General features: G+C 41.9%; 1 protein-coding gene across 2 annotated transcripts in view; it reads right to left on the reverse strand.

Annotated features, from left to right (window-relative positions):
• The window catches only part of CRYBG3 (crystallin beta-gamma domain containing 3), a 205,349-nt gene that overhangs the window by 105,552 nt on the left and 83,144 nt on the right, over nucleotides 1-16,653 (reverse strand). For both annotated transcript variants that reach the window (XM_073584406.1, XM_073584407.1), the window contains exon 3: nucleotides 11,744-12,165. In XM_073584406.1, coding sequence (XP_073440507.1) covers nucleotides 11,744-12,165 — 422 coding nt within the window. The remainder of the gene's footprint in view (nucleotides 1-11,743; nucleotides 12,166-16,653) is intronic.

A 16,653-nucleotide genomic window follows, 5' to 3' on the forward strand; every position in this document is an offset into this window, starting at 1 on the left:
GTATGGGCACAGACATCAGAGATAGAGACTGCTGCCATCCAAGATCATGATTTTGTAGGGGCACAGACATCAGAGACAGAGACTGCTGCCATCCAAGATCCTGATTTTGTATGGGCACAGACATCAGAGACAAAGGCTGCTGGTAGCCAAGATCCTGATTTTGTATGGGCACAGACATCAGAGACAGAGACTGCTGCCATCCAAGATCCTGATTTTGTAGGGGCACAGACATCAGAGACAGAGACTGCTGCCATCCAAGATCATGATTTTGTAGGGGCACAGACATCAGAGACAGAGACTGCTGCCATCCAAGATCCTGATTTTGTATGGGCACAGACATCAGAGACAAAGGCTGCTGGTAGCCAAGATCCTGATTTTGTATGGGCACAGACATCAGAGACAGAGACTGCTGCCATCCAAGATCCTGATTTTGTAGGGGCACAGACATCAGAGACAGAGACTGCTGCCATCCAAGATCATGATTTTGTAGGGGCACAGACATCAGAGACAGAGACTGCTGCCATCCAAGATCCTGATTTTGTAGGGGCACAGACATCAGGGACAGAGACTGCTGCCATCCAAGATCCTAATCATTTCTTCTTTCGAAAACTGATCGCCAAAAAGTCTAGAGACACCCACATACATTAGATGGGCCGCTCATCCTTCTGAAGTTACTTGGTTAGGTCGAAATGATTTTTTGTGTATGGGCAGCCTTTAAAAGGAATGTGTAAGCAGAAAATGATTAAAAAAACCCTCAAAATTCCTGCAATTTTCAGCCTCTCTACTAGGCTCTATAAAAGACTCACTTTGTTCTGTACAGAAGACTTTCCAGCAGTCTCACTATCATCACAGGCAAGATTACAATGAAAGATATCACTTTTATATACATTAGTTAACACAGGATCCACCCCTCATAACAGGTGTTGTCACAGCTCACCTTTTCCGCACTTCACAATGACTTTTGCACATGCTCATTAGATGCTTCAATACAAACTTAGGGTCTGAGTCAGTTGATTGCTGCTAATGTTAATGTAAACAACTGAGAGTAGGAGTCTAATATTAGGCCTAGTAACCAGTGCGAACATTGTTTTACAAAGACAGTGATATATAAAAAAAAAAGTTATGAAACATTTAAAAAAGTATATTTGATACGGAAAGCTGATGTAAACAATAGAACAATTTCTGATTAGAAATTCCTTTTAATCACAAACATACACTAGGGCCAATTTCACAGGAAGCTGATGAGCCTTAAGTGAGAAACCAGAGAACCTGGGGTAAACTTATTATTACACACCTGCCCCAGGTCCAGGCTCTCCTCCCTTCACCTCGGCCTGCTGCTCTCTGTTGTGCTCCACATCGAGCTTTGCAGGTGGCCCAATGTATGACATCATCTCTCTAGGCCTTTTTTATGGCTCATTAGGACACACCTAATTATTACACATAATTTATGGTCATCTATGGTTTGATGTCTTTGCCTGTGAGGATTGAATTGATTGTTAACTACATTTGGTGAAAATATCATGTCAATAGCGCCTTTAGAAATATATTTACTTGGTGGCGTGTTCAATGCTGATTTCACCCGCTGTACAGCCATATAATAGGAAAATGCTAGTAATGTAATTCCCTCATATGTGACCTACAGTCCTCCAAAGTAGAAAAATAGAAATTGCTGTAACCAGTGAAGCAGAAGGAAGAGATGGAGTCTATAACAAAAATCTATTGTTTTGCCCTAGACATAATGATCTGGAATCTGCTTATGATTCTTAGGCAATTTCCACATCCCTTTGCTTGTTTACTATGTTTCCTTTATTTCCTTTCTAGTCCTATACAGGTTTTCTCCAAACTAGTAGCCAAGGGTATGGGAACAACTGAAAAGAGGGCACCACTCAGATATATAACTATTGGGATCAACCTAGAGCATACCAGTAAATATCACATTAAGAGCAAGTTCAGAGAAGAGCTACAAAGGATGGTGAGCGGACTACAATGTATGTCGAGGAATGATTAAAAGATCAGGGAATGTTTAGCTAGCAAAGAAGATGGCTAATAGGAGACTAAAGGCCCCTTTACATTTAGCGATGCACCAGTGATCCCGACAACGATGCGACCCGGTCAGGATCGCTGGTGCATCGCTAAATGGTCGCTAGTGAGCTGCCAAACAGGCAGATCTCACCAGCGATGCAGCAGCGGTCGCTCTTACCTGTCAGACGCGGCGAGGGTGACCGTCTTCCGTCTACGTCCATGGCTTGCTCGTCGGCGCCAGCAGGAAGCTGACGACGAGAAATGGACCAGGCCGATCTCGCGCGATCAGCGATAGCCAGCGGGGCGGCTGGTCGGAGGTGAGTATCACATGTAGCGATATCGCTAGTGATATCGCTGCTGCGTCACAAAATCGGTGACGCTTTAGCGATATCGCTTTGTGTAAAGGGCCCTTTAATAGCTGTCTACAAATATCTGAAGGGATGTCACAGTGTGGAGGGATCATCATTACTCTCATTTGCACATAGAAACATGAGAAGCAATGGACTGAAACTGAAAGGGAGAAGATACAGATTAGATATTAGAAAAAAAAACTTTTTGACAGTGAGGGTGATCAATGAGTGGAACAGGCTGCCACGAGAGGTGGTGAGTTCTCCTTCAATGGAAGTCTTCAAACAGACGCTGGACAGACATCTGTCTGAGATAGTTTAGTGAATCCTGCATTGAGCAGGGGGTTGGACATGATGACCCCGGAGGTCCCTTCCAACTCTAATATTCTATGATTTTATGAAGAAAGCAAGAAGTTTGCAAATTCAGGGCTACACTAAATAATCTTAAATATTGCATATTTATTGAAAAACAAACACACAAGTCAAAGGTAGACAATATAAAAACATTTAAAAAGCACAACTGGCTGTAGTATCTAAACAGGATCAAGTTAGGGTATGTGCACACGCTGCGGATTCTGCTGCGTTTCCGCAGCGTTTTTGGCTCTGCAGAAACGCTGCAGATTCTGCTGTGTTGTACAGTACCTTTATTTCCTATGGAAATAAAAAAAAGCTGTGCACATGCTGCGGATTTTTCCGCGCGGTTTTGCTGCGGTTTACAATCCGCAGCATGTCAATTGTTTGGTGCAGAAACGCTGCGGTTTTACACCTCATCCATTATGAGGTGTAAAACCGCAGGGCAAAACCGCGGAAAAAACGCAGATAATCCGCAGATAAACCGCAGAAAAACCGCAGCACTTTCTCCTGCGGATTTCCTGCGGTTTTCTCTACAAAATCCGCAGAGACTAAAAACTACGTGTGCACATAGCCTTAGAATGGAACAAGATCTCCACTATCTATGCTTATAGGGTACCTAGACAGCTAGCATTAGTCAAATAAAGACAAACCTTATAAACCCAAGTAGGATCGACTACAACAAATAAATTGTGATGAATTCAAGTTGACAACAGGAATTCAAATATATGAAAACAGGCTGATTGTCATGCGATAAAAAATACCACCATGTACAGCAAACAGCTAATAAGCGACATATTGTTGGCACAAAGGTATAATAACCTACCAAGTAGTGGGACTACAGTCCTGCTCATCATTATTGGCACCCATGAAGTTTAAGTACATATTGTGAAATATCTCCTGAAAAAAATTAATCAAGTGAAACCGCTTTTTGTATAGAGCACTCGTGTTAAACACAAAAGAGCAAATGATAAACAATCATTTAAAATAAAAAATAATGGGAGGAAAACCAGAAAACCCTACAGCTTGCTGTGACAGTGGTATTGGCACCCTTTACATTATATTAGTATGGAAACAAACTTTCACTCGCCTATGGCAAATCACAAATGAGTCACCTGTGATTAATTGTCGGTGCTCATGTGACATGAATTAGCCAATGAATGATGACTTCAGTGTTTTAAAAAGCCACATGGTAGGCCCTATTTCTTTGTCACAATGGTGAAGACAAAGAAGCTGTCTGAGGATATCAGAACTGCTATTATTAGCAAACACAAGACTTCCAAAGGGTATAAGGCCATCTCCAAAGACCTTGGTATCCTAGCTTCAAAAGTGCAAAAGCCAGGGAAGAAACCGTTGCTGAAGAAAAGACATAAAAAGGAACGACTGATCTCTACCATAGAGTACCTTGACAAAACACAATCCTTCTGAGAGAGAAAATGTTCTGTGGACAGATGAAACAAAAATAGAGCAACGCAACAGTTTGTTTACAGATGGAGCAATGAAGCTTATAAGGAAATTAACACCCTACCAACAGTTAAGCATGGTGGAGTATCCATAATGCTGTGGGGTTGCTTTGCTGTGCCTGGTACTGAAGGCCTTGTCCGTATCACAGGAATCATGAAATCAGAGAATTATCAAGAGATTTTAAAGCAAAATGTCCTACCCAGCGTAAGAAAGCTTGGTTTGAGTCGAATATCATGGGTCCTCCAGCAAGACAATGATCCAAAGCACACATTCAAAAGTGGACCGAAATGGTTGAAAAAGAAAACTGGACTGTTTTAAAATGGCCAGCAATGAGTCCTGAACTAATTCGCATTGAAAATATTTGGGGTGAGCTGAAAACTGCCATTGGGAATAAGAACCCTGCAAACATTCAAGACCTTGAACAAACTGCAAAGGAAGAGTGGGAGAAAATACCAGCTGAGAAGCGCAAGAAGCTTATAGATGGCTACAAGAAACATTTGGAGGTTATCAATGCCAAAGGGTGTGCAACCACGTATTAATTACAGGTGCCCTTATTGCTGCACATGCTGTTTATTCTGTTTCTTCTCTGAAATTGCAGCATGTAGGTTGAAAAACAATGTTTAATTGTTGCATTACTGTGGACCACTAATTAAAAAATCCTGAGTATATAACTATGATACATTACCATTTATTTCTAAAGATATAGTACAGTCTATGAAAAAAATGAAGGCGCGGCAATAACAATGAGCAGGACTGTATGACGCCTCTCTCCAAGGATCCCAGAGAATCTGCGTGGTCTGCTTCTATCTATAGTATTCTAATCACTAATAATATTAAATATTATATTTAGTGCTATGTTTTATATAAGTTACAAAGTGTAATGATAGAAGTACCAATTGGGACAGGCTGAGCTCATTCCAAGGTCTCAACCCCCAACACATTTTAGGTTGCTTTACCGTCAATGTTTTTCTATCTGTTCTAGATATAAGTTCTTGCAAAAAAAAACTGATAAAGTATTCCTCTGATATAAATTATCCATGTGGCTATTAACTAAAGCACCCCTTCATAGGATCTGACCTTGCATTCAGTACATGGTATATGCAGTTAATTTTAGCAAGCCCTGCCTTTAGCAGTGTTAGAAACCGGCGTCGTAGAATTGTACTTTTATGCTCTGGCTTTTAGCATTTGATATGATATGAGCACTTAGAAAGCCTCAAAATAGAAGTTATACAGGAACTTGATTTGTATGCACAAGATGATCTGCTGTTCAGAGGCCATTTTAGCCAGCGCAGAAGACAGCTACAAGGAGCACATCTTGTTCTGAAGGCTCCAACATGTTGGTTCATAACATTTGCAAACTATAGTTGTGAGGGAGATCTCCCCTCCACTCCTGAAATGTGCCCCCACCCTTGCATTCCCCCAGGCCATAAAAATCAATGCAATGTGTTCCTTAATAAACTCCAGGAAGGAGCTCTTTGAAGCTTGGTCCCCACCAATTAGCACCAGGGTGTGAGCTCTCTGCAGCTACAGGCAAATTGGATTCTTTTGTCTGACTCAAGCACATGGAGACAGCATGGCACTATAGGTCTCAGCAAGTCTCTGAGGTATTGAATCTGGAAAATGACCTATAATAACAGAATGCAATATCTATGAGACTTGCCGAGCACATAAATGGAATAGACATTCCTTCCCCCACACGCCCAGCAGCCACCTGTAACAGTCTGCGTTATTGAGTTATAACGCACAGCTACCAGGAATTACATATGTTGGGCATATTTCGTCTCTATGCGCAGATAAAATCCAGCGTAACCCAGTGGCAGCGCCATCAATCCATTCAGAGCTTCGGGCGGAAAGTTATGGGCCATCCACGATTCTGGACAGAAAATCATACTCAGATAGGGGAGGAGAGAGGCTGCACAAGCCCATGGGTGGGAGCAGAGTGTGGGAGGGAGCAGCCTAGGAGACATAAGGCAGCCCCTCATTTTAGACTTAGTTTTCCTACTGGCAGGAGGATCCGTTACCTGACGCGGCCAAGGAAAGCCTGTAACTAAGGTTTGGACCTGTGATCCATCAGTGCCTCCCTGTGGCCACATGCTACATAACACGGTAATTGCAACCTATCTGTACCCTACCCTTGTACTACACTCTTGACTGCATACTTGTATATTGTTCTGTAAATATACAGAAGGCATGTATATTTCTAGTGTGCCTTTTATATATAATATAAAATTAATATTGGGCTGCTCTTTTATCTCGATTCATGAATCCCCACATCCGCACGCTCTGTTGGATATCATACGCTACCCGGGTTGGTTTCTGACCAGAAATAAGTCTGTTGTTGGAAGGGGCTTATTTCGAACGAAGAACTGGTGGCAGAAAACCTTACTGTGTTAGTAAGGAACTTTGGCAGTGACGGCCGGGAGGTTTATATATATATATATATATATATATATATATATATCTATCTTCGGCCTGGACTGGTGATGTATATCCCCCCTCACTGGGAGCGCCTTACTAACTCGCACCTATAAGGGAAGCCTTTCCGGCGACTATTTGCCTCGGTATAGTTTCCTGTCTGACCTGGGGAAAGTGGTGGCGCCAGAGAGTCGATCCCTGCTGGGTCCTTCTCTCCCCTCCACCAAGGTGAGCAAAGTCGACACCCCCTTCCCCTGTGCAATCCGTCACAATAGTCTTCAATACGATTTGTGTAATGGTTCACTGAATGTACCATGTATCGTTTAAAGGTGTTTTCATACAGGCTGCTGAAAACTGTATGGGAATGAACGGTTCATACAATTGTTTGGCCCCCATACCATTTGCACATTGTCAGCAGCTTGTTCCCTGCTTACATGGTGATATGGCTCCATTAAAGAGGTTGTCCACTACAATAATAATGCCCCCATCTATATAAAGAGTGGAAAGAAGTATTTTTGTAAATACCTCTTATTGCCATTTTTGCCTGTGAGTGGCGCTATCGCTGACCGCTCACTGGGTATCACGTGACCCCGGCTGCAGCTGCCGCTGACATCACCCACAGCCCAGTCACACAGGGAGGAGAGTGCATCTCTCACTTCCTCCAGATGTATGCGATTCTTCCATAGGAGAGGAGAGTGCAGCCAGCGCTGATTGGCAGCAGGGATCATGTATCGTAATGTCACGTCATGATATCTCCGGGAGAGCTAGTGCTGACATCAATGGAATGACTTAGTACTGCTGTATAATTTCTTCCATGCTGATGCTGTTTCTTCTGGACATGTGCTCCATAGAGACAGGAGAGCAGGAATCCTTCACGTCTGTATACACAGTCTATGGATAACATTATTGCAGTTAGTTTCCATCCACTAGCTCAGAGGAGACTGAAATTTAGAGATGGAGCCAACAGAGGTGAGAAGTGGTAGAAAAAAAAAGCAGAATACATGCAACTTAGCACGATATAAAATTATTTTCTTTAAATAATAAAGTTAAAAAGGTTGTCCACTACTCAGACAATCCCTTCTCAATCCCTATGTTTCCCTTTGTAAAATAATCGCACCAGTACTCACCTCCGGTGCCGCCGCCATTCCAGTGATGAGCTCACAGACAGGGAAAAAAAGGACTTAAAAATCCTGTAAATTTTAGCAAAAACACATCATAGAAAATAGCCTCACCAAACCTTGTCTAATGACTAATGCACTAGCAGGATGCAGGGGGCTCCCAAAGATAAAGGCTGGAGCAGCACAGGTGCCCACCGCTGATGAGAACAGCCACCCTATAGCAGTGATGATGAAGGTGTTATCTGCCTAGTGGAAAAAAGCACACAGATGGAGCTTGCTTAGGCCATAAGTCACACAGGAAAGTGCGATGCACAGTGTCTGGATGACAGCCTATTTAAAAACGCCTAAAATGGAAAGCGGGCTGTTCAGCACTATATATGCACCACACAGAAAAACCAGCCATCAAAAGGAGCCCAGCTGCATCCTGCAAAAAATTATAAAAAGTGCAATAAAAAGATACAAAAAAATGCATATAATAAATGCATTCAATGAGGTATTGGTTACTATTTTGGCCAAAACAGATAAGCTCGCAATCCAACGTCAATAGTAGTGATAGGGTGGCTGTTCTCATCAGTGGTGGGCACCTGCGCTGCTCCAGCCTTTATCTTTGGGAGCCCCCTGCATCCTGCTAGTGCATTACTCAAGGTTTGGTGAGGCTATTTTCTATGATGTGTTTTTGCTAAAATTTACAGGATTTTTAAGTCCTTTTTTTCCCTGTCTGTGAGCTCATCACTGGAATGGCGGCGGCACCGGAGGTGAGTACTGGTGCGATTATTTTACAAAGGGAAACATAGGGATTGAGAAGGGATTGTCTGAGTAGTGGACAACCTTTTTAACTTTATTATTTAAAGAAAATAATTTTATATCGTGCTAAGTTGCATGTATTCTGCTTTTTTTTTCTACCACTTCTCACCTCTGTTGGCTCCATCTCTAAATTTCAGTCTCCTCTGAGCTAGTGGATGGAAACTAACTGCAATAATGTTATCCATAGACTGTGTATACAGACGTGAAGGATTCCTGCTCTCCTGTCTCTATGGAGCACATGTCCAGAAGAAACAGCATCAGCATGGAAGAAATTATACAGCAGTACTAAGCAGTGCTGTCCATGCTGAGACAGTGCTGTACTGTTGAATTACACAGCAGTACCAAGCATGAAGCACTGTGGAGAAGAAGGCTGCTCTGCAATAAATACTGTTATAACCCCATTACAAGCTTCATTAAAGAATATAATCATACTAAAGGAAAGCTCTGGCCAAAACTAATAACATTAGTCTAATGTAGGGTATAATGTAGGGTGAAAAGGGCAGTGCTTGACAAAAATCCAAAGACCTAATCCTTGTGTCATGCTTCCCCAGGCCCTGGACTATGCTGCACATTATATTAGTTTTGGATGGAGTATCCCTTTAAATTAAAGGTTTCTTTGTTTAATAGGAAACAGACACTACCATCTCCTTACAATCAGATTTGGAAACACAAGAATACCATTTACAATTGTATTTAAACACACGCTTGAAGTAGAAATCATAGTGTTGGCAAGGAATTAGACAAATTATATCTAATGACAATCCTCTCCCTACAGAAGGAAATGAGAACAATAGAAGCACACACAATGGGGAAAGACTTTCACACACCCACTGGAAGGGATTCAGAAGCTCAGTGTGTAATATTATGTCACCTCCACACATATAGTATATAAATGGAGGCAAGCATTACCCCATACAGATAGATCAGAACGATCAAACCTGCCAGCACTAGATGAGATTAACATGCATCATAGGAATGTGACCTACAGCCATCTGGAAAACTAAGTCAGGTTAGGAGGACTACATGCCTATGGGTGTGATCCTTCTATGTTCTGCCCTGGTTCCATGTGCACAGCTGAAGGCTTTACCTAGAGTTCGCCTGCACTCAGTAACGTACTATATACTAAATGTTACTGAGTGTACTCGCAGCTATCTAGTGTCCTGTGCTCATCATTTTATTATTTTTTCAATTTCTGAATATTTTATTTTTTAAATCCATTTGGGAGATCCATTTATTAATATTATTATTATTATTCACTTTGTAATTTGCATTGTTGGATCTCATCGGGGATTTATTTCTCATTTTAATCATTTACTTCACTATTATAACTATTTATTCGTTCTAATCTATTTTGCATTTTGTATATTGTACAGTGCTTCCACTAATGGTGCGTCGCTATTATGTGTTTATGAGACAGGAGTCCTAATATTATTTGGGAGAGATGCTGCGGATATCCCCCTAATTACTACAATATGGCATATCATTCTGTTTGTTATTAGTTGTTTTAAATGCAATCTTACATTTCATCAATAAAATGTGCATTTTTGTATTTTAAGTCTGCACAAACTATATTTAAATGGAACGTGCCATGTCCAAAAATTCTATTAACCTGTAAAAATGGGGTTAATCCGCAGGTTAATAACATTCTAAGCCGTGTGACCGCTGCGCTGAAAACCTGGGTTCTGAGATTAAATTAACTTTATTCCTCCCGGTAACATCCAGCTTTCAGTCATGGAGGCACGACTTCAGTCACCGCTCAGCACATAGTGAGCTACGGCTGTAACCGCTCCCCGGCACAGACTGACATCCGACTACGTACTGATGCATTGCTGAACAGGCTGTCAGTCATTGCCAGGACGCGGATAGAGTTGCCGCTCAATATGTGCTGAGCTGTGACTGAAGCCGCGCCTCTATGACTGAAAGCCGGAGGCTGCCGGGAGGAATAAAGTTAATTTCCTTCCAGTAGATGGGCTTTCAGTGCAGAGGCCACATGGCTTCATAACATTATTAACTTGTAGATTAACCCCATAGCGGTTTTTGTCATGACAGCTTCCCTTTAATTTAGTTCTGTTTTTTTGCAATAATTAATGTGCATTGTGACATTTTGAATGATGGGCACCAAGATAATATGTTTAGGAGTATGTCATGTTCATGATATGATAAGTCTATGTTCTGTACTAGTTACATATCACCAACTTGTGGCTTTACCTACAGTTCGCCTGTGCTCAATAACATAACAAATAATGAACTCTGGATCTTTGCTGGTTTAAAAGGGTTAAATCACCTTCTTTACAACACAGTTTATTTCTCTGCTTTACAAATACATGTCTCTCAACGTTAAGCCAGCCTCTTCCATTAGCGCTTTTATCCTTGCACACATATACTGTGCATTGGGTCCCAGTCCCAAAAGTAATCGAGCAGCAAAGATCGATACAATGTAGCAGCGGAGGTTCTATGTATCAGACTGAAACTCCGGCTGTTTGCTTCCTGTACAAATGCACTTGTGGCAAGGAACGGCTAAATGTCTGTCCCTTCTTAGCTGCAAACAAATCCATTGTACCCAAATGATCCGTTGCATAAGTTACACAGAAGAAAGTAGGCGGCGGCCACATTGATTATTATAGATTCCTTTTGGTGTACATTTTTGTTAAAAAGGAAATAAAAGTTCTACATGTATACACCCAGTAAGACCCCAAGATTATTAATAGGGTATATCTGCTTCTGTATGTATAATTAATGGTGCACGCTATTTTAGCACATGGATTCTGTTTGTCACTACATAAAATGAAATAGACAGAAAGATTGTCCCACCGGGATGTAGAGGTTTACAGCACCTGAATATTCCCATTTACACACAGCAAACAAAGATCTTAAAAATGGCAAAACAAAGTTTCCTGCTCTGCCAGTCAGTGGCGGTCCCAGGGGTCGGAGCCACACCGATCTAGAAGTTATCACATAACGTCTCGTCTTCGGACAAGCCCTTTAACATAAGACGGAAAAAGAATTAGCTGCCCCATGGAGACACCCAAGTCCGGCTACCGGAGATGTAATGTCAAACTTTCCAAAGAAACAGAGCACCCCCCCACTGGCATCCCACTGACCATTTGCCATGATTGTTTCCTATGTGGCAGTGGACCATTCAGCCGGGGTATCACTGTTACGGTTGCATCATCTATAGCTTCACCCCTACTAAACTTTGTAATTTCCTGCAGTACCACTTACTTTGGAGGATCGATAGCTGCATCGGCAACATTTTCCAATAGATCTTTAGAGGTTTCACCTCTATCGACTCCGGAGTCTTCTTGCTCCTGCTGTCGTGCCGTGTTTTGCTTGGAATCCTCTTCTGTTTCTGTATGATCATCTTGTGTCCGCTCCTGATATAAGTCCTCTTTATCCAGGTTATTTATAACTTGTGCTTCTTCATGTTCCCTGCCAGGCTCTTGGACATCGTTACCCTGTTTCAAATTTCCCAGAGATGATTTTGGTGAGAAATGAAAAAGGTTCCCTATAAAATGAAAAAAGTTCTCCCTGGATTGTTTCTCACTGTCAAGTACTTTGGAATTAGGAGCGAATTCTTCATCCTTTTCGTCCTCAGGTTCTGAAATGTTATGTGTTGGAAGACTGGAGGTCGGCTCTCGTGTAACCTACAGAAAAAGACGATGTATTCCATGAGAATCAGGACAGTAATCAGCACCCAACTGTTATCACATTAATTCACTATGTCAAATTGTCAAATCGTCAACAGCAACAAGACATTACGGAAAAATTATTTGCTAAAACCATACCCCAGAATAAACCCAATTATGTGCTCACCATGGCCATGGCTTCCTTAAAGTGGATCTGTCATCAAATTTTCACAAAGCATGCTACATGCATTATTGGTCTATTAGACCTGATAAGGCTGGTGTACTTACGCTAAAATTACTAAAATTATACAATCGTGGTGTGGTCCGTTACAAAGTTTTCTGTGCAAATATTGAAATGAGATTAAAAAGGATTATACAGACATGTATTTTTGGAGTAAGTACACCAAGCTCAACTGGTCTGAGATGTATAAAATAATTTAGGCAAGTTTGTACTGTGACATTTTGGTGAGAGATCAGCTTTAATGAGAAGTGATTCTTATGTACAGGACATGGAAGCAAATAATCTAGTCCCCATTCATAATATAAAAAGTAAACAGTATTTCCAAACACAGACATTATTGATATGATGCTTTATCTGTCACCAGGTTTTTTATGCCCCATCTGATAGCAGTCTGATGTAGAGGTGGAGACCCTGATTCCAGCGATGTCACTTACTGGGCTATTAGATATATGGCCTCCTTTTCCTTGTATTATGTTAGCCAAAAGGGATTGGTTCTCATGAAGACACCAACAGAGAAGACTTGATGATTCCACCCCCTTGGGCTAACTACTGTAAGACTAGATTTACATGCAGTCATGAAGCTGATATATCCAGGGTTGGATTTCCCATAATGCAAATCTAGGCCTTGGCCTAAGGCGCCGGTGGGTTGGTGGGGGGAGTGTATATTCAGAAGAAATAACAGCCAAATGTTTACACCTTTTACTGTATTATTTTGAAGTGGCCATATAAAATGCTACTTATTACATTTACATCCATATACATTAAATAAATTGAGCGATACGTTTACGTTGCACGTCTCTATAGCTTGCGCTGTCTTGCTCAGTCTCACGGCACTCAGCGTAAACCATGTGTTAAAGGGAAACATAAGATTTGGCGTTCCAATAGTGATTGCAAGGGATTTATTACGCTCATATCACTTCTATGTACAGTATCTACTGCCATCATAGATGCTCTAAAATATCTCAGAAGTGACGAAACCAAAGAAATCAGGAACTGGAGCAGAAGCCAGCGCTGTACTCATCAAGAGACGAAGACTTATAACTGCGCTCATGGCGCAGATTTGGGGATCGGTGCTGCTCAGATTATACAAGTGAACAAGTACGGGCAAAACGTAGAAACCGAGGCTTTGGAAGATGCCGAAGTTCTGCAATCATTAGTAAAGTTGTGGACAGAACATATTAATGTATACAAGTAAAAAGCTTCAATAATCCCAGGAAAAAAAAGTATATGAACGCGATGAAAAGTGTTTGATTCTCCAAAAACATCAGTCTGGTGGGACACGGGACGGTGAAGTCCGTTTAAGAGGGGTGGGGGGCAACTTTAGAATCTATACATTTCTAATCAACTTTTTGATGGTGGGGGACAATTACGCACTTTGGTTTCGGGGGGTGTAGAAATGTGTATATCCAGCTCTGGCCATATCTCAGGAACTCAAAGATGCAGGAATAAAAAAATAACAACACCAGATACAGAACAGCGGCATTTACACCAGGTTAAAAAAAAAATAAAAAAATAGTATACTCCTGGTAAGTGGCTGGTTCTTTTTAATCATCACAAGGCTATTGGTTTAACGGGAGGAGGTTAATTGGCCAAATGCTCATGGCCCCGACTCTTAGAAAGGCTTTACAGAAAGTATTCCCAGCAAAACAAGCTGTTGTTTTATGGAGGAAAATGTAGTTTTGTCAAAGCTTTTGCTGCGGAGTAACAGCAGGGGCTCCAGAGACTGCAGGCGGCATACAGAAATAAGGGCATGCGTTGGGATCGTTGATAGATGCCAGCACATAGTAATGTGAGAATTGTGGCGCTGCACTGGCATTACGATCAATGGCTGTATAGGGACCCTACCGTACGGAGAACATACCCTGTTTAATATGTATATACAACATGTATTTTTAATAAGTTGACTTTATGTTCCTTACACCAGATATTTAACCCACAGGAATGAGATTTTCCATCAAATGAATCTCAAGGTTTGTTCTTTGTTTCTCTTTCTGTACAAACAGATAAACCAATAAAATTCCACAGATTCTCCAAATGTAGCACTATCCAATAAAGATGATTTCTGGGAATAATCTCACCGGTTCTGTGTACATTGTGTTCAGGGGAATCTATCAAGAAAATGTTCTTATTGTGTCACCCCGTCCAGTCTTACAGCCAATAAAAGTGCCAGAGACGTCCATTATACAAGTTTTATTGATCTATAGCCCTCTGCTTGTGGGGCCTTATACTATGTGCTCAGCCGTTCACTCATGAAAGCAGGAACGTGATGACTGATAAGTTCAGGTGTTTGGTTTTTTTACTTTTATAGATTTAACCTTTTAGGGTCTTTTTTTGTCAACAGAAATAAGTTGAAGAGTTGTTATACGTACAATCAAATTCTTCTTGTAGTTATCATACGGTTTGTCTGGGATGATGTAAAAAAAAAAATTATTAGTGGCATATATTGTAAGGCAGCGCTCACTGAACGTATTGGGGGACACTCACTAGGCTGCGGGATTTAAAGCACACGGGAACATTTTTCCACTTCAGCAGTCTATGCAGTTTATTATGCAACTCATAAACCTCTGTAGGCCATGTTACACATCGCAGACACTTTGTAGTATATGGCTTGGAAGACTCACAGTCACTAAACACACCGGACTTCTCACTTCATCCAGTTACCATGGGTGACCGCACGCCGAACAGTTCATTAACGTTCAAGTTTTATTATACTCACCCGGAGGGGAGGTCCGGTCCAATGGGTGTCACAGGTCCGTGTCTGGCACCTCCCATCTTCTCACGCCGCCGCCCTCCTGCTTGCTTCATGGCTCCCCGGCATCGCGCTCCTGCGCAATCGTACTTCTCTGCCCTGTTGAGGGCAGAGCAGATTCCCTCAGTGCACAGGCGCTTGGTCTCTCTGAACTTTCCCAGCACCTGCTCACTGCAGTACTTTTCTCTGCCCTCCACAGGGCTGAGAAGTACAACTGCGCAGGAGCGCGATGCCGGGGAGCCATGAAGCATGTAGGAGGGCGGCGGCGCAAGAAGATGGGAGGCGCCGGACCCGGACCTGCGACACCCATCAGACCGGACCTCCCCTCCGGGTGAGTATAATAAAACTTATTTTTCTTATCTTGCAGATAGGGGGCTTATCTACCGCATTCTGTAATAAGCCCTGAAAGGCTGTGGCCGCATTTTATAGGGGCCAAACAGCTGACAGGTTCCCTTTAAGGATAACCTGTTTCCCTAAATGTTTTATTCAAAATGATGGATTCTTTACATAAGTCCTCTCTTTCGTACAATTTACAATTTTTCCGAATGTGCCAGTATTGTCCATAAGGGTCATTTTTATCCATTTGAGGAGATGGCCGCTAGAATAATCTACGTAACAGTTCACGTCCACCTTTTTCATATAGGTGGAAGTATATACCTCCCCATTCTAGTTTTTGGAGAAGATTAGATCCAGAAACTCAATGTGGTTTTCGGCAAAGATGGATGTAAATTCTATCCCCCATGTATTATTCAGATTCTTTATAAATGTTTGGACCTCATCGCGAGTACCCGTCCAGATGAATATTAAATTGTCTATAAAACATTTCTAAAATCGCATGTGACCCTCTAGCAGGGGGGACTGTCCAATATGAAGGGATTCAAAATGCCCCATGAATAAATTTGCATAACTGGGTGCAAATCTCGTCCCCATGGCACAGCCCCTGGTCTGCCGATAGGTCATTACCTCAAAGCTGAACACATTATGATTGAGTATAAATTCTATACTGTTTAGGAGGAATCCACTTTGATGTTGGGTAATGTCACTGACCCAGAAAAACCTACACAGAAGTCAAACCCAAATGATGATCGATGGTACAGTATAGAGAACCTGCATCTAGGGTAAGAAAACAAAGTGTGGTGGAATGAGCGGAAGTCTCTCGAATTCCATAATTACATGGGATGTGGCATGTGCAACTACCAGGTGAGTTGAATGTCTCCCCCCCCCACCACCGCATATGTGTTGTGACCTTCTTCCCATGGAGCACCCTCTCTTTTGGCTTACTTTTTCTTGATAGAAATAATATATATAGTCACAAAGACAACAAAAAAAAAAATCCAGAGTGTCTGACAAACGGCCTGGGCCTCCGTGTGCTCCATGACCACATATCTTACTCCAGTCACTGATTGGAGTAAGATTTCTGGTGTAAGGAACACCACCACTCGTCATGAATTAGAAGAGCTGTGTCGTCATTATTCCCCAGTTGCAACCCACGTACAACCTTAGATTAACCCCTCTT

This window comes from Dendrobates tinctorius, unplaced genomic scaffold (assembly GCF_039654945.1).
Source record: "Dendrobates tinctorius isolate UK_male_01 unplaced genomic scaffold, ASM3965494v1 ptg000084l, whole genome shotgun sequence".
NCBI classification, from domain to species: Eukaryota; Metazoa; Chordata; class Amphibia; order Anura; family Dendrobatidae; genus Dendrobates; species Dendrobates tinctorius.